This window comes from Candoia aspera, chromosome 3 (genome assembly GCF_035149785.1).
Source record: "Candoia aspera isolate rCanAsp1 chromosome 3, rCanAsp1.hap2, whole genome shotgun sequence".
Lineage (NCBI taxonomy): Eukaryota > Metazoa > Chordata > Lepidosauria > Squamata > Boidae > Candoia > Candoia aspera.
This window is the reverse complement of record NC_086155.1, coordinates 11,591,212-11,617,788: the sequence shown is the minus strand read 5'-3', so window position 1 is coordinate 11,617,788 and position 26,577 is coordinate 11,591,212. Positions and strand designations below refer to the sequence as shown.

Below are 26,577 nucleotides of genomic sequence, written 5' to 3'. Positions count from 1 at the left end.
AGCCAACAAGCTGCAAAGCCAAAAGCCAGCTTCTGGTATGATCTCTATATGTGCCCAGAGGCATTCTTGGAAAATGGTATGTGCTGCAATCCAGTGGCTTGTTTAGAAGTGTGAGTAGCTGTCCAGGAAAAAAGCAGAAATAAACTGAGGTGTTAGAAAGCATCCTTCGAAAGTGCAGCAGACTGGGGAAAGCACCTCATCAGTTTGGCGTCTTCTGATTGGCCACAGCCACCATGGCAGCCTGTTTGTGAAAGTGCCTCTTGCATGCTTTCAGAAAGTATGTAGAGTCCGCAGTAGACTTGGATATGTTCTCAAAACCCTCAAAGAGGTGAGAAGTCCCTGGTTTATATTGTAATGAAGTTGTGATTTGGTTGTGGGGAAAATACAAAAAAAGACCAAGCAGCATGTCAATTAATGCTGTATGAAAAACCACTATGTTGTGGGTTTACATGTGCAAAGCCCATTCTTCCATGAATGTTTTGGGATGGCCACATTGATTAAATTTAATGCACAAAGAAGCAGGGACAGAAATGGTAAGCCTCTAAAGATAAAACTTATTTGAGTCAAATGCATCCAATGAAGTGAGTTGTAGCTTACAAAAACTTAGGCCTTTTAGTAAAATATTTTAGTCGGACGAAGTGCTACCAGACTCCTGATTTTTTGAGTCAAAATTGACTCCCAGAAATAATTTGTCCTTGCCCTCTTCTGGGATGTTCTTCTGACTATTCCACAGTCCTTGGATTTCTTTGTGGTCTCCCATCTATGTATCAACTAGGTCCATTCTTTATTTGATTTGTACAGCCATCCAGAGTCACCTAGGTGAGACAGGCTGCTGTACAAATTGAATGAAAGAATTCTATATAACTTTTCGAGATCAGCTGATGTTCCCATATGTTAGATATATTTATGTTCTCTTTCCTCAAATATGAATGTCAGCAGTATTTACTTACCTTCTGTGACTGTTTTTGCTCCTTACCCAATTCTTTCCTAGTGATATATTTTATTAAATAAGTTTTGGAAAGGTATTTCTCCTGGAAATGTGGAAAAATTAAGGGTCTCCTTGCAGAGTGAAGGGAATAATAAATATATACATTTCCTTGCTACTATCTATGATTACTTTATAAATAGACTTAGTTGCATTTCTTCAGATTTTGCTACTTCATACTACTGCAGAGAAGACAGATAGTTATGTGATTCTTCAGCCTTGCAATCCCACCCTGTTGTGTTGAATGTACAAGTTGTCCTTACTTAATGACTATTCGTTTAGCAACAGTTTGGACTTAAGACAGCACTAAAAACCCCATTTATGACTGGTCCTTGCACTTATGACTGTTGCAGCTCCCCATGATCACATGATCGTGATTCGGGCACTTGGCAACCGGTTTGCATTTACAACCATTGCAGCATCCCGCAGTCATATGATCTCCATTTTCAACCTTCCTAGCCAGCTTCTGGCAAGCAAAATTTTTGCTTAACCACCATGTGATTTGCTTAACAACCACTGCAAAAATGGTCGTAAAATCTGGTCAGATTTGCTTAATGACTGAAATTCTGGGCTCGATTGTGGTCATTAAGTGAGGACTACCTGTATGTGCATGTTTAATATGAGGATTTTCTCTGAAGTAGCTTTGCAGAAAATAAAGATACAAGTGAAAATCAATGAAGAGAGATAAAATAATGGATAATGAAGTTAGGGGGATTATAGTCTTATAAAACCTGGCGATGATGCCCAGTAACTTGGATGGCTTTATAAGGGGATTGGATACGTTCAAGGAGGATAGGTCTGTCAAGGGCTATTAATCTTGCAGACTCATGGTGACTCTAAGCTGAAGAGCAACAACAGCAAGAGAAGGTGGATTTCTGTCTCCTGCTCATGGGCATCTGATTGGCCCCTGTAACTCATTGCTGGACTAAGATGGGCCTTAACCTGATCCAGCACACCTGTTCCTAAGGGACCATGTAATGACCCCAGAGAGCCAGTTTGGTGCAGTGGTTAAAGGCACTACGGTCAGAAAGCAAGAGCTTCTATGAGTTCTGATCCCGACTTAGGTATGAAGCCAGCTGGGGTGACTTTAGGCCAGTCACTCTCTCTCTCAGCTTTAGGAAGAAGGCAATAGCAAACCAATTCTAAAAAATGTTGCTACGAAGTTTCCAGGAGTAGAGATTGACTCAAAGGCAAATGTATGGTAAATGACCCGAACATGATATAAACTCATACTTAGCAATTCACAGCTTCATAACAAAAGCAGCCATTAAGATGAGATAATGTGAAAGAATACGCTACGCCTTCAGCTGTGGCTGGAATACAGTTGTATATTTCTATTAGTGGAAGAGGCGTGCACTTCCTTACCAGCTCTATCAAAATCTCAACTAGAAGGGTCTCCAATTCACTAGGAAGCACAAGAGGCTGCATGGGAGAAAAGAGGAAGTTCATTTCTATCAGCAAAATATTGAATTGGAGGATCGTTTGCCTCCATAGCAGCAGCAGCAGCAGCAATGATGATGATGATGATGATGATGATTTTAAAGTAGAAGAGTTAAAAATATTTGGAAATCTTACCTACTGTTTGCAGTCTGTTTTGTTTGTAGCTCTTCAATAATATATCCCAAGATGCATCCATGAAATATTCAATTCAGGGACCGGGTGTGGATGAATATCCAGAGGTTGGATTGTTTTCTATCAAGGATGATGCCAGCGGACATGTATATGTGCATCGCTCTATAGATCGAGAGAAGACGTCCTCTTTTACAGTACTTATTTACTTATTTTACAGCATTTCTGGCCTGCTCCAATCTTGAAGAATTCAGGGCAAAGTTCTTCAGTGGATTGAGAAAAAATCCAAATGAAACAAATCCCAACTAATGCCACTCCCTCTTGAACCCATTATGACATCCCCAATCAAGTTGGGCCAAAGACACGATAGAGTATTTGCTTCTGAAAAGCAGGGAGGGGAGGAGCCGCATATACTTCTGGGTGAAGGACAAGTCCATCAAGTGGGAACTATTACTGAGAAGACTTGCTAGCTTGCCCGTAGCTTTTCACACCTTGTCCCATATACCTGGGAAGCAGGTGGGACTCTCAGGATCCCCTCTCATGATGACTGAACAGGATAGGCAGGTTCTGTTCTGTCAGTCTGTTTTGCCTGTTATAATCTGGCATTGCACTATGTACGGCTTTAAAGGTAGGGATCAGCATGATTTGGGCCTAGAAATATATTAGTAACCAGTGCCATACCTTTAAGGTAAGTGTTCTTCTGCACTGAGATGGATGGCTAGCCACTGTGTGGTAGCCCCATGTCAGTTGTGTCAGAATAGTCCTATTAAGTGTTGATTATGGCATGAGTTACTGTTGCCAGGGCATCTTGGTCTAGGTAGGGCCATAACTGAAGTCCCAGGCAAAGCTGGGTGAAGACCTCCCTGCCCTTGGGCTCCACTTGCTGCTTAAGCATGAGCTACAAATCCAGGGGATTCCCAAATGACAGACCAGGTCCTTTAGGAGGGGTGTGACCCCACCCAGGACAACTAATGGAGTTTTTGGGCACTACATTGTTTATTGATGAACAGCATCTTTACCTTGCAGGGATTTTGTTTGAATTTGTTTCACCCCATCCCAGTCCTCAAAGTTTCCAACCACCAGTTCAGGACTTCTGTAGCATCTGCAGGTTGGCCTGCAGTGGTGATATGAAGGTGGACGTCATCAGCATAGTGATGACACCTCACCCTGAATTGAGAAATGGTTGAGAAAAGCAGTTATGCATTTCCTAACTGCTCTGGAATTAATGGAAATATTTGCTATTATTTCATCTTGTGTTGGTTGACAATTCCTATGGATTAATTTTCAAGAGCACTCTCTGAGGATTTTGCAGTAGTTATGCAGTAGGGCATGCCTGTTGACCAGTGTCAAAGGGTTGCCTTCCAACAAACTTTTACATCTTACAAATGTTGGCTTTGACCTTTTGCTCAGCAAGCTTGGGGCAAACAAGCAGAAAAGGTTCTAAAAGGTTCTAAAAATGGGGCTTAATTGTCCTTAAAGGTCAAAAGCGGTTGTTCCTAACCTCAGAAATAAATAGGGGCAATAAGATATATCTCCCTGGTCCTGTTTCAGACAAAGAAAAAACCTCTACTTCCATCTCAAATCACTGTAGTGTTAATTGTTTAATTATGGCAATGATAGTACTTCAATTCTGTTGCTGGCTCCCTTACTATTAGTTGCAACCACTAAGTGAGACTAAGACTTTAAAGAAGAAATCTTTATTAACTTCTAGAGTAGCCTTTCTTAACCTTTTGACCCTTGAGGGACCTTGAAATATTTTTCAGGCCTCGGGGAGCCCCTGCACCTTCAGGCTCAAAGATAGGCCAGAAGCTACAAAAGTATTATATTCGTTTCATGGGTAGGCCTGTATAGATGCATTAACGGTATTCTTGAAGTAAAAATAAAGAATGAAACATACCTCTTTAATGTGAAGCTGCCCGAATTTGAAATAATTTTTTAAATAAATCGTGATCTCCCACGGAACCCCTAGTGACCTCTTGCGGAACCCTAGGATTCTACCGAACCCAGGTTGAGGAAACCCTTTTCTAGAGGGTGGTTTTCTATCTAAGATGGTTACTAATTGATCATGGAAAAAAAAAAGGGGGGGAATAGTTTTGCATAGTTCATCTCATAATCTTTTATGTATACAAGACTTAGCAATCAATTTGCTTGCTCAGCCTGCTGTCCAGCTACTAAGAAAGAATGAACTGGTCTGTACTGTTCTTCATTTCATCTGTGCCCATTATTTTGTGGGTGACCTCTTAAACTAGATTTTTAAAAGTAGCATAGTTTGTAAGGATAGTTGCAGAATAGCCAAATCCTTTGCTTTTAATACAGGTTGTGAGTCCTGGGAGGCAAAACTGAAGATGCTGGATTATATAGAGCAGAAAAGGATGATAATTCTCATCTCATCTCATCTAAAACTCAACCCTTATTTTTAAAAATCCAAGTATTTGCTCAGCTCTTAAACTTATTATAGTTTCCCTCAAGCTAATGGCTTCAAGGTATATGAGACTGCAAGTGTAATCATGAGGGCTAGGACTGGTTAGTTCAATTAATTTATTGATTATATTTTAAAGTATAGTTCCCCAATATACCTGGAGGCTTAATACAGATTTTTAAAAAACCTAAGAAAAAAATGTAAGTCTCATCCAAGAACTGAACATCATTTGACAAATCAAGGCCATACCCACGTATATGGCTCCCTGCATCTGCAATACTTAGCATGGCTCCCAGTGATCAAAAGCTTGTCTGTCTTTATTATCAACGGAATGATTTCTGCTTTTGTTATCACTTTTAACCTGGTTTCCTTGTTGACTGTTTACTATTTAGATACGTTTTGATGTTCATGATAGAACGACTGGAGCAATACTAGACAATTCCTTGTTCTTCAATGTTCAGATTGAGGATATTAATGACAACGCTCCTGAATTTCTCCAAAAGGAATTTAACATTAGCGTGAAAGAAAATCACAACAAAAGTGAGTATCCTTGAAAATCTGGGCAATATCAGGCAAGACTGAGTCCATTGCTTTCACTTTTATGTAGATTCCAGTCCTCCTTTATTTTGGCCACAGCCTTACAAAAGGGCAGTCCTTGCTTCACAGCCGTAAACTTAGTGACAGTTTGGACTTACGACAGTGCTGAAAAAAACTGACTTGCAATCAGTCCTCACACTTACAGCCACTGCAGCATCCCCACAGTCACAGGAACATGATTTGGGTGCTTGGCAACCAGTTTGCATTTATGACCGTCACAGCATCCTGTGGTCATTTGATTGCCATTTTTGACCTGCCCAGCTGGCTTCTGGCAAGCAAAATCAATAGGGAACCACATGAGTCACTTAACGACCATGTGGTTTGCTTAATGACCACAGTGATTCACTTAACAACTGCCATAAAATGGTTGTAAAATTGGGCTGGATTCACTTAATGACTGCTTCACTTAGCAACATAAATTCTGGTCCCAATTGTGGTTGTTAAGTGAAGACTACTTGTAATTGGAAAGCGGGATCCATTGCCAGATATACAACAAAATCTCAGGAGACACCTCACAATATAAATAAATAAATGAAGACACCACCCCCACAACACACTCACCTGTGCTACATCTAACACCTTCCTGTTTCATTGTGTTTTTTAGACTAAAACATAGCCCAGCCCTTTATTATGTCGTGTGACTGAGAGAGGGTTGAACAGAACTTTCCAGTTGAGAATCAAAATATGTTCTTTTTTTCACCTCATCTCAATTTCAACTTCCTCTCCCCTCCCCGCCTCTCCCCTCAGCTTTGGGAGGAGAGTTTGGGAGAGGAATTCAACTGCTGTCCTGTATTTTCTCCCCCCTCCTCCGTTGTACAAGCTTTATGGTTTCTTGAACCCTCCTAAGGTTTCTTTCTAAGGTTTCTAATATCTTAACCCACTTTTGTAGACCCTGCTTGTACCCATTCCTTCTCTGAAGAATACATAACACTCTTGCTTCTCGAAGATGGCCAATAATGAAATGTTTGAAGGGTTTTAACCCTTTTGCTTCTGCAGTTGTTTCTTCTTGCTTCAATCCAGGAAGACCAGTCAGCCTGGTGTTTTGGGGGAATTTGTAAGGTTTGGATACTAGAGTGGGAAATTTGGTAAAATGGCCATGTCAGTTTAGGCTGCAGCACCGACAAGAGTGAAATGGGAGAAGTCCTTTAACCAATAGTCACATCAGCCCCAACTGGATAATGGAAAATAGGATTCCATGGAAATCTGCCATGCTAAATTCCTTTCTCTGTGGTAGCCCCGTGGTGAAGTCTGTTGTCTCCAACTTAGCTCACCTCTCAGTCTATAAGATTTAGGTTCTGGCTTGGTGGTGGGAAGGAACCCATGGTTGAATGTGCAGGCATTTGTATTGTCCAGGAAGGCTTTGAGACTCTTTATGTGTTTGTTTATTACCAATGCTTTTATGCCTCTTCAATCATTTTTACTTTTTGGGATTTTCCACTGTCATCGTACAATTTAAAGTACCTTTTGAAGGAATTTGTATTTCTCCCCATTCGTTTCTAGTTACAAATGAAATGATAATGCATGATCAATAATGAAAGCCACACAGGGAATATACAGTTGAATGCATCATTTGGCTGTACACTTTAAGGTACATCAAATTTACTTCCTGATTTAATGGGAAGACATAACCAAGTTCCTTTCCACAATCAACTGTGTATCTGTTTTGATACTGAACCTCAGATAGTTATTCATATACTCCCGGCTTGCCCAATCTATCATCCCTGGAGAGCAGAATTGATAACTCCTCTGATAGCAAAATATCCAAGTTGCCACCCACAAACGACAATGCACTTTTTGATACGTGTTCAGTATGTTGACATTTCCAGGAAAATGGCCAAAATAGCTAACCCTGTATCTGTTGCTATCAAAAGCCACTCAACTTAGCTGGAATTTACACACTCTGAATTTATCATCTTCAATTATTGTTCTTAACTCCCATCCTTTGTTTTCTTTTAACATATTAATTAAATAAAAGAATTACAATTAATTTCATTGTATATTACATTTCCACTGGGACACTTAGTCCATTTATGTTATTTTAAGCTGTTGGGCTTTCAGTGTAATAAAGCTTACCTGTTTCTCCTTGCAGCTCCCAAAAGCAAGAACAGTGAGTTTTTGGGTGATTGAGTAAACATCTCTGATGACGTAGAAAAGGGATTTAGTGTTGTATATCCCTCATGGCATATCCTTGTGGAGTAAAATCTCACACTAGATTATCCTTGAAGTGTCATATATGGGGAGGGGGTGGCCTTTTGTGGACATAAACAATAGGTATAGGTAATATCCTTGTGATGTACACTTGGGAATACATATTCTGTCCATAGATCCCAGTGAAACACATGATATTGCTGTAATGTGCTTCGGTTTTCTCTGTTGTAGGTGAACCTGTTTTCAGTGTCACAGCAGTGGATAAGGACCAAAAAGGCACTGCAAATTCTGAAGTGGTATTTTGTCTGGTTTCACAAGTACCTCATCTAAAGCCTCCTCTCTTCACTATTGATTCCTCTAGTGGCTTAATACGCATTGCGCAATGCTTGGATTATGAGGTACAGTCCTTACAAACTAAGTTACAATGATGCTTACATGAGATCTGTATCTTGGCATGCATACACTCCAGTAAAACCATCCAATAAAATTAGGCTGTCGCCAGTTCTTGTTGATTCTGTCTTCTAGTCTGGTAGGTCAATAGCTAACCTTAATCCACCATCTTAAACTAAATGCTGATCTTAGCTCTTCTGAGTGTTGCAAATGAACAGTTAATGAAATGGTAAATTAAAGGAATGTGGATAGAATTGATATCTGGAGCCAAGAAATTGGCTAAATTTAACTACTTGTTAGTAAATCACAGTTATTTTGATCTATTTTCTCCAACTGACACAACATCACAACATGACCAGTGAGTTGGAAAATAAAATAAGAGGTAAACGCCAATGTCTGACACATAAATCTTCTTGCAGGATAAGAGACTAGAAATGCATATTATTTGTACAGATGTTACAAAATTATGTGTGTGTGTATGTATGTGTGTGTGTATACATACAACACACACACTCATACATATATATATACATACATACATAACAATACACACACAAAATCACTTCACTTGGCCTAATGAAATAGTTCTCCACCTGAGTTTTAGCTTGTGGCTATAGAACATCAGTGCAGATACAGGATATCTCTCAAAGTGAATGTATGAAATATAGATACTTTGAAAGATGAATCAAAGTAATCCTTAGCTGTTTGAGGGAACTGAGATTGTGTGTATTAAACTGTCATCCCATATAGTCTAGTTAATCATGTTCTTATATTTTACTACTCTGTTATTTGGAGGACTGCCTTTTTAGAGAGGAATGACAAAATAAACCCTAATTTTACGAATTTCCAAAAGGATAATGGTAATGTCAAATTTATTTTGGTAAAAAGTTCTTGTTTTTAAACTTTACTGTCTTTAAGGCTGATAGGACTTTCAGACTTCTCATCAGGGCTTCAGACCGTGGATCCCCATCCTTGTCATCAACTGCAACAATCAATATTGCTGTGGAAGATTCTAACAACAATTTGCCTGTATTCACCCAAGAAAATGTAAGATGCTTAAGATCACTACTGACAACATGAGAGAGTCTATACTGGGCCCAGCCACGAAGAATAAAGTATCTTGCATTAACTCACGTTTGCAGGCTCACAGAACATGCTTTTTAGTCATAAAGCACAGTTTCCTTCTGAAGTGCTTCATTTTGTGATGGTTAGGAGGACCTGCATTCTTTGAGATGTTGCTGAAGTGCAATTTCCAACAGATCCAGCCAACATGGCCATTGGTGGAGGATCCTGGGATCTGTAGTTCAGCAACCTTTGGAGGGTTGTATATTGCACACCTTGATATGCTATACAACTAGTGAGCATTGATTCAGTTTGACTGGGGAGTGGAAATTATGAGTGGTAGACCTATTGTTGCTCACTTAAACAGAATAAAAATTCTGCCATGGCAATGTTCTGTGACATCCCCCCTGGCTACCAGTCTCAAAAAATGAGATACAGTCCATTATAAAAGGCTTAAAGAGTAATAAAGCCCTGGGGAAGGATTTTTTATCAGCCAAACTATTTAAAAAATATCCTGACTGCTGGGGCCCTCTATTGGCAGGTCTATTCACACATATAAACAACACCTGCCACATTCCAGTTGGGTGGATGATGGCAATGGTGGTTCCCATATATGAAAAAGGGAAGAAAAAGGACCCTAGTAATTATAGGCCAATCAGTTTAATAGATATTGTTGCCAAAATATATGCTAGGTTACACTTGAGCAGAATTGAAAGCTGCATAAATGAAAAAGGTATCCTTGCTGAAGAGCAAGCAGGTTTTAGGCAAAACTGATCTGCCATCGATAATTGCCTCGTTTTGAACCACCTGATTGCCAAATATGCCTGTAAAAGATGGCACTTGTATGCTGCCTTTATTGATTTTACTGCAGCATTTGACATGGTGAATAGAGAAGTATTATGAAGTAAACTGACTGCCCTCAAAATTGAACCCAGATTGCTGGCATTGATTAAAGCTCTATATAGATGGACCTATTCGGGAGTGCAGTTTGGGATAAATGGAGCTATGACAAACAGGAGCAATACATACAAAGGGGTAAGACAAGGGTGCATACTAGCGCCACTATTATTCAATTTATATATCAATGATCTGCCAGAAGTAATGAAGAACCCTGAAGCACATATGCCTAAAGTCCTAAATACAAATTTGTAACACCTTGCTATACACTGACGATATGATATTATTATCATATTTGCAAGTTGGACTACGTAGGTTGTTAAGAAGACTTAGCTCCTATTGATAACCCTCTTGTTGTTTATTTGTTCAGTTGCTTCCGACTCTTTGTGACTTCATGGACCAGCCCACGCCTGTCGGTCGTCAACACCCCCAGCTCCCCCAGGGACGAGTCCGTCACGTCTAGAATATCATCCATCCACCTTGCCCTTGGTCGGCCCCTCTTCCTTTTGCCCTCCACTCTCCCTAGCATCAGCACCTTCTCCAGGGTGTCCTGTCTTCTCATGATGTGGCAAAAGTAGTTCAGTTTTGCCTTGAATATCATTCCCTCAAGTGAGCAGTCTGGCTTTATTTCCTGGAGGATGGACTGGTTGGATCTTCTTGCAGTCCAAGGCACTCTCAGAATTTTCCTCCAACACCACAGTTCAAAAGCATCGATCTTCCTTCGCTCAGCCTTCCTTATGGTCCAGCTCTCGCAGCCATATGTTACTACGGGGAACACCATTGCTTTAACTATGCGGGCCTTTGTTGTCAGTGTGATGTCTCTGCTCTTAACTATTTTATTGAGATTTGTCATTGCTCTTCACCCAAGGATTACGCATCTTCTGATTTCCTGACTGCAGTCAGCATCTGCAGTAATCTTCGTACCTAGAAATACAAAGTCTTTCACTGCCTCTACATTGTCTCCCTCTATTTGCCAGTTATCAAGCAAGCTGGTTGCCATAATCTTGGTTTTTTTGAGGTTTAGCGGCAAGCCAGCTTTTGCACTTTCTTCTTTCACCTTCATCATAAGGCTCCTCAGTTCCTCTTCACTTTCAGCCATCAGAGTGGTATCATCTGCATATCTGAGATTGTTAATGTTTCTTCCAGCGATTTTAACTCCAGCCTTGGATTCCTCAAGCCTAGCATGTCGCATGATGTGTTCTGCGTACAAGTTGAATAGGTAGGGTGAGAGTATACAGCCCTGCCGTACTCCTTTCCCAATCTTAAACCAGTCCGTTGTTCCGTGGTCTGTTCTTACTGTTGCTACTTGGTCGTTATACAGATTCCTCAGGAGGCAGACAAGATGACTTGGTATCCCCATACCGCTAAGAACGTGCCACACTTTGTTATGGTCCACACAGTCAAAGGTTTTAGAATAGTCAATAAAACAGAAATAGATGTTTTTCTGAAACTCCCTGGCTTTTTCCATTATCCAGCGGATATTGGCAATTTGGTCCCTAGTTCCTCTGCCTTTTCTAAACCCAGCTTGTACATCTGGCAATTCTCGCTCCATGAGTTGCTGAAGGCTACCTTGCAGGATCTTGAGCATTACCTTACTGGCATGTGAAATGAGTGCCACTGTTCGATAGTTTGAACATTCTTTAGTGTTCCCCTTTTTTGGTATGGGGATATAAGTTGATTTTTTCCAATCTGATGGCCATTCTTGTGTTTTCCAAATTTGCTGGCATATAGCATGCATTACCTTGACAGCATCATCTTGCCAGGTTTTGAACAGTTCAGCTGGGATGCCGTTGTCTCCTGCTGCCTTGTTATTAGCAATGCTTCTTAAGGCCCATTCAACCTCACTCTTCAGTATGTCTAGCTCACTGACCACACCGTCAAAGCTATCCCTGATATTGTTATCCTTCCTATACAGGTCTTCTGTATATTCTTGCCACCTTTTCTTGTTCTCTTCTTCTTCGGTTAGGTCCTTGCCATCTTTGTTTTTGATCATACCCATTTTGGCCTGGAATTTACCTCCAATGTTTCTAATTTTCTGGAGGAGGTCTCTTGTCCTTCCTATTCTATTGTCTTCTTCCACTTCCGTGCATTGCTTGTTTAAAAATAATTCCTTATCTCTTCTGGCTAACCTCTGGAATTCTGCATTTAATTGGGCATATCTCCCCCTATCACTGTTGCCTTTTGCTTTCCTTCTTTCTTGGGCTACTTCTAGTGTCTCAGCAGCCAGTCCTTTTGTCTTCTTGGTTTTCTCTTTCTTTGGGATGTATTTTGTTGCTGCCTCCTGAACAATGTTGCAAACTTCTGTCCATAGTTCTTCTGGGACCCTATCTACTAAGTCCAGTCCCTTAAATCGATTCTTCACCTCCACTGCATATTCCTTAGGAATCTTAGTGAGCTCATATCTAGCTGATCTGTGGGTCTTCCCTAATCTCTTTAGTCTGATCCTAAATTGTTCAATAAGAAGTTTATGATCGGAACTACAGTCAGCTCCAGGTCTTGTTTTTACCGACTGTAGATGTCCGCCACCTTTGAGTGCAAAGGATGTGGTCAATCAGATTTTGGTGTTGTCCATCTGGTGAAGTCCATGTATAAAGCCGTCTCTTAGGTTGCTGGAAGAGAGTGTTTGTTATGCAGAGTGAGTTGTCTTGGCAAAATTCTATCAGCCTATGTCCTGCTTCATTTTGTTCTCCCAGGCCATGCTTACCTGTAATTCCAGGTGTCATTTGACTGCCCACCTTAGCATTCCAGTCTCCTGTGATGAAAATAACATCTCTTTTAGACGTGCTGTCCAGTAGGTGCTGCAGATCCTCATAGAACTGCTCTACTTCAGCTTCTTCAGCATCTGTGGTTGGGGAGTATATTTGGATCACTGTGATGTTAGATGGCTTGCCCTGAATTCCAATTGAGATCATTCTATCTTTTTTTGGATTGTATCCAAGCGCTGCTTTAGCCACTTTACTATTAATTATGAAGGCTACTCCATTTCTTCTGTGGTCTTCTGTGGTCTCTTGTCCACAGTAGTAGATCTGGCGGTCATTTGATGTGAAGTGGCCCATTCCAGTCCATTTCAGTTCACCGACGCCCAAAATGTCTATCTTTAATCTTGACATCTCACCAATAACCACATCCAATTTGCCTTGGCTCATAGATCTTATATTTCAGGTTCCAATGGTGTGTTGATCCTTAGAACATCGGATTCGCCATTCACCACCAGCACCGTTGGCCGCTAGCCATCCTTTCAGCTTTGAGCTAGCTGCGTCATCACGTCTGGGGCTAGTTGAACTCATCCTCTGTTCCTCCCCAGTAGCATTTTGACCATCTTCCGACCTGGGGGTCTCATCTTCCGATGGTATACCGACATATCTCTGGTTGTACTGATCCATTTAGTTTTCACGGCAAGAATACTGAGGTGGGTTGCCATTACCTTCCCCAGGGATCGCATTTAGTCTGACCTCTCTGTCATGACCTTCCCGTCTTGGGTGGCCCTTCACGGTTTAGCTCATGGCCTCATTGAGGTGCTCAAGCTCCAGCACCACGACAAGGTAACGATCCTTTGCTGAAGGATAACTCTCTAATCATTAATAAATCAAAGTCAAAAATTATGGTGTTTGGAAAAAGGCATCAGAGACATAGATGGCAATTAGATGGTGAATTAATAGAACAAGTGAATATCTTCCCTTACCTAGGGGTAATTTTCTCTGAGAGTAGATCTTGGGTTTTTCATCATCAAAGGAGCTCACTTAAAGCAAAGGAACTCTTGAATCTACTACTTAAATTAAAAAAGCACAGCTACCCAGGCTCCTTAGCCCCAATAATTAAAGTATATAAAGCCAAGCTTACTCCTATGCTTTTATATGCAGCAGAAGTTTGGGGCTTAAATTCCACTTCATTAATAGAACAAACACAATCCCAGCATTTGAGAAGCACTCTGGGTGTAGATAGAAGGACTTCAGTTAGATCTGAATTGGTAATTTACACAATCTACTCACAGTCTAAAATTAGAGCATACAAACTGGTGTAAAATCAATGAAATGGAGACTGATAGACTTCCAAAACTGTGTCTATTAGAACAGATAAAACCCCAATTACTGACCTCCTGGATCTTACAACTGACAAATTATATAAGGAGCTGTGGTCACCCTGTCTCCTGTGCTTCTGGAGAACAAGTCAAAAAGAGAGCCGCACAAAGAAGCTCGGATATAGAAGTGCAAAAAGGTATAGCCACCCTCAGTAAGGTTGGCAATTTGAAATGGCTGAGTCGATACAAACGCACTTTTCAAACTGCCAACTATTTAAAAATACAAATGCCAAAACATCTTAGGGAGTTATTCACCCGAGCTAGATTTGATCAGCTTGATACAATGGTCAGATATGGGAGATTTAACAGTATTCCTTATAATGTACACATTTGTATACGCGGAGTGCCTGAAACAGAGGATAGAGCATATACATTATTCGACTGTAATTTGTACAAGAAGGTGAGAGATCTGCAGCTTGGCCCATACGTTAAACGAACGACCCACTGGGAACCACATATTAGAACAACTTATCTTATGTGCGGCCAAGACCCAAAAATAACATATAGCACAGCTCTGTACTTAAGTAAGGCCTGCATACGTGGGGTTGATTGGGGTAAATTGCAGGGGTGACACAGAAATATGATTTATTTATATATTATTTGTATTTTCACTTATAAGTATATCTATCCATTGTACTGTTATCTACTCCTTACTTAATTTGTCTTTTTATATTAATTTTACACAGAGTTTTATTAATATTCAGTGTTTAAATTTTGTATTTTGATAAGGCCTAAGGGCTAATCAATAAACTTTGATTGATTGATTGATTGATTCTGCAACATCATTATTAACTTATTGGTCCATACATGAAGGTATACAGCATGGAGATCCTCTTGATTTCTCTTAGTGGGAGACAGAACAATGGTAATTTTTTCCCCAAGTGCATGGTTTTCCTGGGTCAGAAGAATGCATGGTAACCATTTAATTCAGAAAGGAATGCCACCATTTGTCCATGCCAGAAAAGAGCAGTGGTGTGCTTTTAGGAATGCTCTTGGACTGGAGGTAATCTCACTTTCTGCCTTTGACCGTTTTTGTCATTTAAAGCTCCATGTACCTTCTGCCTGCATAACCCAACTCGTCATGCTATGTCATGACAGATAATGGGATACAATGCCAGGAAATATCTTTTATGTGTCACAGTTCTCTTTTTGTGTCTTCCAAGTATCATGCAGATGTCCCAGAAGGTAGAACCAAACACGATATCCTTCGCCTCAAGGTGGAAGATAAAGATAATCCTAATACACCTGCTTGGAGAGCCAAGTATACGATAAAGGCGGGAAATGAAAGAGGAAACTTTGCCATTGTGACGGATCCTAAAACTAACGCAGGTGTTCTAAGCGTCGTCCAGGTAAGGCAGGCTGACAAAGATAGAGATAAGATTTCTAGAATCGTTCCACTGGCTATAGTGACTATGGATGACGGGGGTTGCAGGTGTAACACCTCTAGAAGGCATCAGATCTGGGGAGATGCTAGAGGGAGCCAGAATTTATTAATGGAAACTTTTGTGGGTTTTTGTTTTTTTTCAGCCTTTGGTCTATGGTAGACCTTCTGTGAGGAGACTCGTCATTGTCGTGGAGAACGAAGAGTCCTTCTTTTCCTGTAAGAGAGTCTTAGAGAGCATCATTGCTCCTCCACGATTGTCTGAAGTGTCAGTGAACATTAATGTCACTGATCAAAACGATGCCCCTCAGTTCGATCCTCCAATTCTTATTCTTCACCGCCAAGAAGGGATGGTGCCTGGAACCAGACTTGTGCAATATGTAGCTCAGGATCCAGACGCAGCACAACACAGGATAAGGTAAGTGCTTATGGCTGGTGTTCCTATGTGAATGTTATTTTAGGACTCTTGTTTCCTTACATTTCCTCCTTAGTACAAACTTCTTCTAGATCAAAGCTTTTTCAGTGGTGGTACCCAAGCAGAGAATTCATTTTTTCAGATATTTCCCAAACTTACTTTTTTACTTTTTGACAGAAGGAACATCAACACCACCACCACCATTTTTTAAATAAAACATCAAAACAAAGTGCAATTTTTGGATACAGAACTCTTCAAACCAAATCATGTGGGGCTCATAATTTAAAAGTGAGATGAATTTGGCCAACTCAGCCTTGTTAGGCTTATGAGTCTTGTGTTTGGGTAAGAAGTAAGGATGCTATATAACTTCACTGAAAATTTGAGATTTTGACTAGGTCAGGAAACATAATCTGTCCTGGAATTCACTTCCCTAATTCTTGTGTGGGAAATTAATTCTCGTAATTACACAGTAGAGGTGAACACACTGTACTTCTTCAGAGAAACTTTCATCTGTTCTTTATAAATTTCAGGGCTAATCTCTGACACTAAACATTGGAAAAATAATAGATTATGTTTATTAAACTACTGTGTAAAACTAACTAGGCTACAGTGCCCTTCCCCAGCCTGGCAACCTCCAGATGTATTGGGACTGTAATTCCCAAAATTGCCAGCCAACATGGTATTCTTTGAAATGCCTTCCAAACTCTAGGCTGAGGAACACTGCCCATGATACTGCCCAGTGGAGGATGGGAGACAAACCCTGTCTGGCCTATTCATAAAAGTTCATAAAAATTATTCATGAAAGTTTATCACTTATGTTTAAAACATTTGCTCTTTTAAGATACCAAATAGTGTCTGATCCAGGTGGTTGGGTGATGATCAATGAAAATTCTGGAAATGTGACAACTGCCAAAACTCTTGATAGAGAGTCCCCGTTGATGAACAACAGCACATACAGCATTGTGATTCATGCCATCGATGATGGTAAGTTCCTTCTTCCTTCCTTCTCTGTCTGTTAGTTCTTGAGGATGGACAACAGCATGTGCACCATGCATGTGCACCATTGTGATTCATGCCATTGATGATGGTAAGTTCTTTCCTCTTTCTCAGTTTCTGAGTTCTTGAGGATGGACAAGGTAAAGGCTCAGCAAAAATTCAAAGTCATCCCAGTCTAATAGAATTTCAGAACTGGTTTTCTCAGTATGTGTTGTAAAATGCTTGTATTTTTGTCAGAGGTGTCTCTTCTAGTTGTTGTGCAAGGATTGACACAGTTCACTAGCATAAAGGGAACATAACTATATTTTGTAGCATGGTTGTACGTAACAGATCCAGAAATTTAAAAATAGCCTATTATTTGGATCTGAAGCATTTAATCAGTTCAACATGTTTTTTTAATGATGAAGGGGCTTATTTTTATTGCTGTTGTTGTTGTTGAAAATAACAGGGCATTTAGTACTTCCAATTTTGATCTGCCAAAATTATAAAGGCTGAAATCCTATGCAAGATGAGTTAGATATGCTTTGACAAAGAGATTTAGTCCTTGCAGGTAACGTGATTCTCTTTATTAAAGCAAAAAAAGGCAACACAATAACACCCTTTCTGTTACCACCAAGCTTCTCCCTGCTCCCTATTTTCTCTTGCCAAACTCGGAAGAGACTTGGGTGCCAAGATTGCCACTGGGAAGAAGGCTCTTTGTGCTTTGGCAAGGTGTGTCAGAGAAGGTGGGGGAACATGTTGTCCATCGCAGTTTACCAAGGCAAGCAACGGGTTCTGCACAGCTCTCAGCAAACCTTTGGTAAGTGGTCAAAAAGAGGCTGAGCAATGCATTCTCTGGCAGTACTTGCCAAAGCTTGGCTAGTGCTGTGGGAGAATCTGTGAGGGTCTGTGGAGTAGGACAATGTGAAGCCACATGGGTACTTCGCTTCACACTTAGAACTGAAAAGGCCACCTTGCTTGGTGAAGCAGTTTTGAAGCCCTTTGCTCAAGACTTCACTGAAGCACAGCACCCCTTGGAAAATTGGCACAGCAGGCAGAAGGTATGCCCACTTGAAAGTGAATTATTTGAATTTGGCATAATTTTAATGTTGCTTAAGAAGTGTTATGGATCTGTGTTTTTAAGTTTAATGCCATAACTTGTAGGGAAGACTTGAGAAGGGAGAAAATTATATTAAAGCCCTGCATCTTTATTGGTGTATTTGGTATGGTGATGGTGGGTAGGCTAATTTAGGTAGGAATTGCATTTCCAGTATTATCCTGTGTATCATTTAACATTCAAATCCTTACCAGATTTACATGGAGGTAATTCTCACTGCTTGCAGTGGTAAATTTGACTAGGGCTTTTACACTAAAATAGTAAAGGTTTTGATAAAATAGTGTTGTTTCTTTTAATTTAACCATAATAGCTGCTAGAAAATATCTGAAAAACAGCTGGTCTTCAGAAATCATGTTACCTTGTTTTGTTAAATGATGGAAGGTTGCATAAAATGGGAATAACAATGGAAACTCAATGAATAATGAACATCCTCATTTAATTATTAGAATCTAAGGCTGAAATGTGGTCATTTATCAAAAGTAGTTGACTTATGACATTGGGTATCCTCAAAGTTGTAGTAGCCCATCAGCCTTGAATGTTATTTAATCAAGGACCTATTAAAGCTCTTTTTGCTCCTTATCAATGATTTAAGAAAGTGTGGAAAATTGTGGTACTGCTGGGGCTGACCAGTGGTCCATCTGGGATTCTCTTGCTCTCCAGGATTAAGATAAGAGCCTTTGCTTTTTGCTACCAATCAAGAGATGCCACACACAGACCTTTTGCACGGAAAGCATGTATTCTACCATTAATCTACAATCCTTCATAAATATGTCCACAATCTTGCAGCTTATTAATTGTATGTCGTGGGTTGCATTCAGATTCGTGGGCTTTAGTTTGTTTGAGATGGTAGATCATGGGCTCTGAGACTTTTGAATAATGAGGCTAGAAGCTTTAAATACCTCAAAGGAAAATATGAACAAAATGACAAGGAGTTCTTGCATATATTTTTTAAGAAGCTGAGAAGCTGTCTTAAAATGCTTTTCTGTTGTAAACCATATCCTGAACCCAGTTGAACTCTAGCCAATGATCTGTCCATTTATTTTGAAAGAGGTCCAGTTGGGATGATGGATGAGGATTTTAAGTTTAGAATAGATAGGATTTCTAGATTGATAATAGAGGTGGCGTATCAAAGACAGTGATGTAGAAAGTTTGCTGAGGAGGTCAGATGCCTACAGTAATGGATAAAATCCATCATTATGTTCAGTGGTGCATTACATTTTTTTCAGGAGTGCTCTAGCCTTTCATATTTTGTGGTGAGTTGTGCTTCAAAAGATAGATAAGACCAAAACAGAAGTTTGTGTGGGCAGGGAAAAAAGACTGTATTAGTTTTTTGAATATAGTTGGATTTACATTTATAAAATTAATTAAAATGTGATTAATGTCTCCATATATTCAACATATATAATCTTCTTGTACTGCACTGCAATTTGGTGGCAACTTACAGGTTCTCCTAGAGTTTTTGAGAACTGCATGCAAACCATATGTCTAAATTATATAGTCCTATCTTAGTTTGAAGATTTCTTCCTGCTTCTGTAGATTTTTTTTTAAAAAATCAAAATATGGTTTTCTCTTCCAGGTATTCCACCATTAACCGGCACAGGTACCATCCAACTGCACCTCTCTGACCTTAATGACAATGCTCCAATGCTAGTTACACCATACTTGGTAGTCTGTGATGGAAAAGAAAAGGGTCCTTTCCATATACAAGCTGAGGACAAAGATTCCTATCCATATGCAGAACCCTTTACGTTCCAATTGGAAGAAGCTTTGGAGGGTACCGAAAATCGCTGGAGACTAGGAGAGAGCTCTGGTAAATGACTTCTAATTGGGAGTTGCCACGTCCTTTGATTTCACCTCTTGGCGAGGTTCTTCCTGGGAATGGAGAAGAAGCATGGAAGTCTCAGAGATTATCAACCCTTCAAGGCAGGCCAGGTCAAAAAACAAACACCACATGGATTCCATAAATGAGACTTTGGTGATCTATCCCTGACCTGTTCTTTCAGGTCTTCCAATGGTGTCCCCATCACCACTGTAACTGAGTCCATCCACCTTGCTGCTGGTCATCCTCTTCTTCTCTTTCCTTCCACCTTTCCTAGCATCAGAGCCTTTTCCAGAGAGATAGGTCTTCACATAATGTGCCTGAAGTAGGATAATTTGAGCCTGGTCATTTGTGTCTCGAGTGAGAACACTGGGTTGATTTGTTTGATGATCCATTTGCTGTTTTCTTGGCTGTCCACAGTCTTCCCAGGATTTATTGAAGCATGACTGAATTTTTTAACTGCATTCACACAACATGTTAAAGAATGAATTCATTTTCTTGGTTCACAGAGTACGTTGAACAGTAAATAAACCCAACAAGTTGGGTCCGCCTAACATTAAAAAAAAAAACATCCAGTACAGGAAGGAATGGGAGCCCTGGGGTGGTGAAGCACTTTAAAGATAAGCAATTAATGCTGGGTATAATTCCTTTGCTATTATGTCAGCAGCCCTTTTGAAGGCTTTTAAGACAGTGGGTCTTCAGAAGTATTCAAGGTAGGCTGGGAAGGTAACCCAACTTGCAGCAGTTTTCCCTGGAACTTTTGTAAAAACCCAACTAGCTCTGAACATTTAAAGCATTCTTACTCCAGTAGGTAGCACTTGGAATGTATCAAGCTGCTAGTCCTTACAGTACTGCAATATTAGCATAATAATCTTAGTAAGAACGTGATAGTTGGAGAATGATACACATTTGGTTCCTTCTCTCTGTTTTGTAGGTAATTCTGTTGACCTTTTTATGCTGAAAAGCCTCCCTCCTGGCAATTACTTGGTGCCTCTCCGTATACAAGACTTGCAAGGGTTTTCCAGGCAACAGAGTCTGCATGTCAGGATATGTTCTTGTCTGGATGGCATCACATGTGAGCCACCCCTTGAATGGGCAGCTGCATCACTGGGTCTCAGTGGGGGAGCAATTGGCACGATCGTGGCTGCGTTTCTATTATTGATATGTGAGTAATGTGACAGTGTTTGTGTTTTGCTCAGTAGAAAATCATGCACCATTTTGTGGTCATTGTGCAGCATATATCCACTATCAACAGCTACTGGCAATAAATACCCTATTTTAACTAAAAATCCTGGCTTTAACTTTTCTAAAAGCCCTAAGTGAAGCTGTCTCTTCTGGGTGGTGACTCAATGCCCTCAGATCAACACTGGGGAGCCTGCTGCAAATTCTCCCATGCTCATCTTAACAGACTTTTTGGTTATAATGTCTTAGTTATGGAATAATCCTCTAAAGTTAGTTTGTCTTACCTAAAAGTGAATGTTTGGGAATCTCTTAATGACACAGCTAAACCTTTGGCTGGTTCAAGTACAAAATAAATGCCTATTTTTCTGAATTCTGATTTATTGCAATTGAATTAATACATCGGAGTATCATGCTAATCACTCCTTTTGAGTCCTCCAAAACCTAGAACAGCTAAACAAGGGCTGCTAGATCTGGTCTACAAAAGTCCAGATGGCCACTAGATGGAAGCAAAGAGAGTCTTCTGCATGTCTTTGTGGCCAGCTAATGGTCATTTTGATTTTTGCAGCCCAGATTTATTAACCTTAAGCTAAACAACCCTTGAAGCTTCCATCTGTATTTTGTTTAACAGTGAACTCCAAGTGGGATCTCTGGCATCCTGCTTTCTTAAAAGTCTGGATCTTAAAACCAGGAATAATCTTGACTTGTTATATTGACTTGTGGGAGAGCAGTAAGCCAGGAATTACGGTTTCGATGAAGTCTAGACAAGCCGCAGGTGAATATTCCCTACTTTGTTTAGCCATTCTCACTGTCAGCAGGTGCTAGCTGGTAAAGATCAGACATCATCCACCATCACATTTAATCTCAGTAAGTCAGATTTCGGAGGAATTGTAATTAGTTATGATGCATAAAGTAGACCTTATCATTTATTTGATTACAATTTATTTTCACTCTGTAGCCTTATGTACCAACATTTGTATCCTATATTGTTCTCAAAATCACTTTATAGGCTATCTTTGGCTGTTGCAGAGCCAAAGAGGGGTAGTATGAAATGTTAAATAAATCTTGGTGGAATTCACATAATGGTAAACCAGGAGTTTTAAAACGTGGGCTTTTGAGCAAACAATGATGACCTTGACTAAATTTTACATAATTCTAGTATAATTGGTTGGTTGATACTTCATGCAAAGCTAAAAACAAACCAGCTACAGTATGTATGGCTTAACTCGGGTCTATATATGGTTTGCCATGTGACACAGAGATGAGATTATGAAACAAGCCAGTATCAGCAAATGCTGAGTTGGCCTACTGATCCTAAAGAAACCAAGATCCAGATGTCATTTTCTATACAACTGGCAAGATTGATGAAACCCTTCTTTATTATTCTCCTTAACCTGTGTTTCCTAAGGGTTCTTTTCAGTTGGTTGTGTATACAGAACCTTATGAAAGATTCTTCTTCCTGGTATGGGTATACATTCCATAATTGTGCAGAGAGAGCTGATCTGATAGATGTTTTCCACTTGATTCTCACAACTCCAGTGAGACCCTCAGTTCACTGGGAAATGCTATCATGTCACGGTCACTTCAGTTCCAATATTTGTTCCCATGCTATACCTGGTGTACTTTGCTCACTGAAGAGTTTGACCTTCACTGAACTGTGTGTTGGGGCATGACTGGAAACATGGATCAAACTAAACCACAATTTGTTTAACTGGTTTACTGAATAAGCCATAAGTGGCTGTGTCCAACCCTTATACTGGGCCTTAACCTATGGTTTAGAAATTTTAATGTCTGGGTTCACTCAACGTGTTAAGCCAAAAGCAAATAAACCATATTATAGGAAAGCAGATTTATAATTTTAGTCAAAGTATATCAAGAATATAGTCAAATGGCTCTTCAACACCCTTCTTTGTTGGCGGTTTTACCTTACAGTAAGCCAGATGGTTGCTTTGGACTGAAATCTCTGAAGTAGCTGAGAATCGTCTATTTTAGTTATGCTATTGTAGATATTTGGGTTATGCTATGCAGATCTTAAATCAAGCATATATTACAACTGAGCTGTGTCCTTACTCCTTGCCATGTGAAAGTAACTACCTGCTCTTTCCTGGATGCAACCATTGATAAGGGCCCTCAACCTGAACATGCTGTCCCACCTCCTTATGAAATGGTTTGGTCCACCATTCTTCCATGGTTCCAAGGGCTCCTAGTACTAGCAATCAAAAGACTTTAAGCAGCTGTTTTGCCTTCGCCACCCTCCATTCCCATAATGTATGTTTTATGGTAAGAAACAAAGATGGAGGAAAAGGCAGGAAAACGAAGGCAATGGCCCAAGAAAAGCTTCAGTTGAAACAGTCCTGCTGGGCAGAGATTCAGCTAAAATGTTAGCGGCTAGTGAGAAAATATGCTTGAGAAGGGTGTTGTAGAGAGGTGGTGATGTTGCTTGTTTCCTTCTTCCTTTTATGTAGTGGGCCTGCCTCTCCTGCTGTGGTGTTCCTGCATCTCAGAAGTGGATAATGGCCCTGCCTTCATTCCATATGAAGCAGGCAACCAATCCCTGATTCACTACAATGTGGAGAGTCAACATGTTTTGTCTCAGGTGAGAAATAATATTATTGGCCACTCCCTATGACATTTTAGGGACAGGTCCTAGACTTCCAGCATAAGCCTGTGCATGCTACCCAAAAGGAAATTTCACTGAACTCACTGGAACTTATGCCAAAGCAAATATTAGTGCAAGTCTTCCAGATTTTAAAGTTTTATCAATTGCAACTATCCAAAGGGACTTGATTTTACTTTATCCAGCTGTCTTGTTGTCACTTTTAGGATACACCTGACTTGTGGAACCATGCAAAACCATCCTCAGTGTATGCAAACATTTTGAACGAAAAACCACCAGTTCAAGAGGTAACCGGAATAAAGTGTCAACCTTCATACATGTGATCCAGCGCTTATGGAGATTATCTGATAAAGGGTAATCGGCAGCCGCCAGAATGAAATGGGTGGGATGCTTTCATATTTATGCTCTTCCGTGCAGTATTACCTGAAGGAAGGGAATAGTTGAATCATAGCTACTGTATATTTGATTTGAATAATTTCTGGCACCTCTTCTTATGATAGTCATTCCTAAAACATGACTTCTTTCATGAAGATACCCCTCCAAACACTGGTGTCCACTTCCCACCTTTGTCTGAGGTACCCCTAATCTTGACATTTAAAAATGGATTAATGTGCTTTAGGGTAGTAAAATCGACTAAGCTGATTGGGAGCATTTAATGACCCAATTGTGAGCATTTAATAACCCAGGATGTCTTTACATCTGTTTCTTTATCATGATGTTTTGGATTGTTCTACAACCCTTGAATACTACTACTTTTGTACCAACTAAAATGGTTTATGGCCCCAGACATGGATAGGTTCTAATCTTTTTGATGGACATAGTACAGGAATGTGAGCCCAGAAGCTTTAATCTACCTGTCAGTAGGCCCAGTTATACCTGAATTAGGATTATTTTTTTTATAGAATAATTCCTTTAATTCTACAGCTGTATCCAAGGGTGGTCTATCCATCAGAATTCTTTCTATATTTTTTCCTTTTTTAGCTGCCAAGGAGAGGTAGGACACATTTGTAGAATGTCCAGCTTCAAGTACCTATCAGTTTCCTTGGCCTTTAGCAGCAGCAACTATAGGAATGGTCAGAGAGGGGCAGAAGGACAAAAGTAGGATTGTGCCATCATGATGCAAGACACACCCCTTTGGTCTGTTTGTTGTGACATCACATGTATGCCCCAAGGCGGTGGAGCTTGTGGTGGTGTGGTGTGACACTGCTTTCAACATTTTGCTGCAAAGAGGTATCATCTGCAGATACAAAGATGCTTTTGCTCTGACCCATCACGATTGAGGGTGAGAAGAAGACAAAAGTCATAGGTATTCTGTAGCCAGAAAGAGCTGGCCTTGGAGAGGTGGACTTCAGGAAGATACAGATTTTATTGAGAATCCTTCCAAAGTTTTTAGACCCTAAAATATCCGAATATTAAAAAGTGTGCTATAATTTGATTCTTTCTAAGTTCTGTATTCCCCATTTTTCTCTAAAGAATGTCACTGGGGTGATGCAGATGCTTACAAAAATATTTTTAAGTCCTTGAAGTCTTTTTTGAGTCTCAGGCGGGGGGACCAAGAAATTGTTCACTTCTGTATTACATAATTAAATCCTCTGTCTTACTGTTTCTAATAGCATTGGATGCATCAGTTTAGAATAGATGGCTAGCCAAATATATGTTTGAAGGCAAAGTGGTAAGACCTTCTGGATGGATTTTAAGTTGGGGGTGATTGTGAAGCTCCTTTCTTTTCTTCCTTTCTGTAGCTGGAAACCTTGAATTATCAGAACGTTAAAATACGCAGGAAAAATCCACATGAGACATTTTTGGAAACAGCGGCTGTTGTCTTGAAACAAGTAAACAACTGGGGGGCAAACCGAGGATTCCTTTTTCCAAATACTTTGAAGCACCTAATGTAGGATAGGTTTTGAGCGTGGGTTCAACCCACAGACCTGAGGTTTCCTAGTGGTCTCCCTGCCCAAACAAATCAGGAGTGATTTCTCTCAGGCTCTGAAAGATAAAAATGCATGCCTGTTTGGAACTGAAGTGCTTGCTCATCTCAGGAGAGGATTCAGGGTGTGGAGGTTGGGATTCCAGCTGCTAAATGGGAAGACTTCTATTTGGCACCATATAGCTCCCCCCTTTCCGTCTGCCGTTCTCCATATGAGATGCCACGCAGCACCCTCCGTGGCCCACTCTTAAAGCAATGAACCAGCCGAACAGCGGGAAAGCCCCCTGCTGTGACCTCCAGAGTTACTGAAGGGAAGTGCTGAGTGGGGGCCTTGGCCTCTCTTTCCCCCACCTCAACAATACACTCCAAATGCTAGGAGGCTGGATCCAATCGATAGCTGTTCCAGCCTTCAGAATGGGAACAGCACAAGCCATTCATGCGTTAAACGTGTCTTGTAAACAATGCCCCTGCTTCTTGTATTGTAAGTTGCTGGGTTGGCTGGAGCAGGAGTAACTCCCAACTGAGGAGCAAGCAAGATTTAGGGATGGCAGGTCTTCAGTGAATCAGTGTACCATCTTACAATTTCAAGAGAGAAATATAATTGTAGGCAGCATTGCCCCTTATATGTTGTCCTCACTGACTTAAAATCAGCCCTTATTTCTATTCCACGGGATGGACTATGATGGAAGCTAGTTTCCCTCATGTCTACTGATTGGTGGCTATCCATCTTAATTAGGATGCTGGATGAAAATACAATTACCCAAGTTAGATGTGATAGAACTGGCCACCTTAATGCAGATTTTCCAATGGGTCAAGGAGTGAAGCGGAGGTGTATTCTAGTTGTTTCATAGCTATGTGAATTCAGTGGTAGCTGCCAGAAAGGAATTCCACCCTCCTGAACTTAGTGATGGGCATTTGGCAGTACACGTAGTCCTCAATTTACCACTACAGTTTGGACCAGAACTTCACTTGCTAAGTGATGCAGTCATTGGCTGAGGCATC

At 40.4% G+C, this 26,577-nt stretch overlaps 1 protein-coding gene across 1 annotated transcript in view; it reads left to right on the top strand.

Annotated features, from left to right (window-relative positions):
• CDH26 (cadherin 26) overlaps positions 1 to 26,577 on the top strand; it is a 34,831-nt gene that overhangs the window by 7,256 nt on the left and 998 nt on the right. Inside the window, exons 4-15 of the mRNA XM_063298803.1 lie at positions 2,590 to 2,751; positions 5,366 to 5,513; positions 7,950 to 8,116; positions 9,027 to 9,155; positions 15,309 to 15,494; positions 15,673 to 15,944; positions 16,783 to 16,925; positions 19,610 to 19,843; positions 20,787 to 21,017; positions 23,497 to 23,627; positions 23,855 to 23,935; positions 25,391 to 25,480. Of these exons, the coding sequence (XP_063154873.1) occupies positions 2,590 to 2,751; positions 5,366 to 5,513; positions 7,950 to 8,116; positions 9,027 to 9,155; positions 15,309 to 15,494; positions 15,673 to 15,944; positions 16,783 to 16,925; positions 19,610 to 19,843; positions 20,787 to 21,017; positions 23,497 to 23,627; positions 23,855 to 23,935; positions 25,391 to 25,480 (1,974 nt within the window). The remainder of the gene's footprint in view (positions 1 to 2,589; positions 2,752 to 5,365; positions 5,514 to 7,949; positions 8,117 to 9,026; positions 9,156 to 15,308; positions 15,495 to 15,672; positions 15,945 to 16,782; positions 16,926 to 19,609; positions 19,844 to 20,786; positions 21,018 to 23,496; positions 23,628 to 23,854; positions 23,936 to 25,390; positions 25,481 to 26,577) is intronic.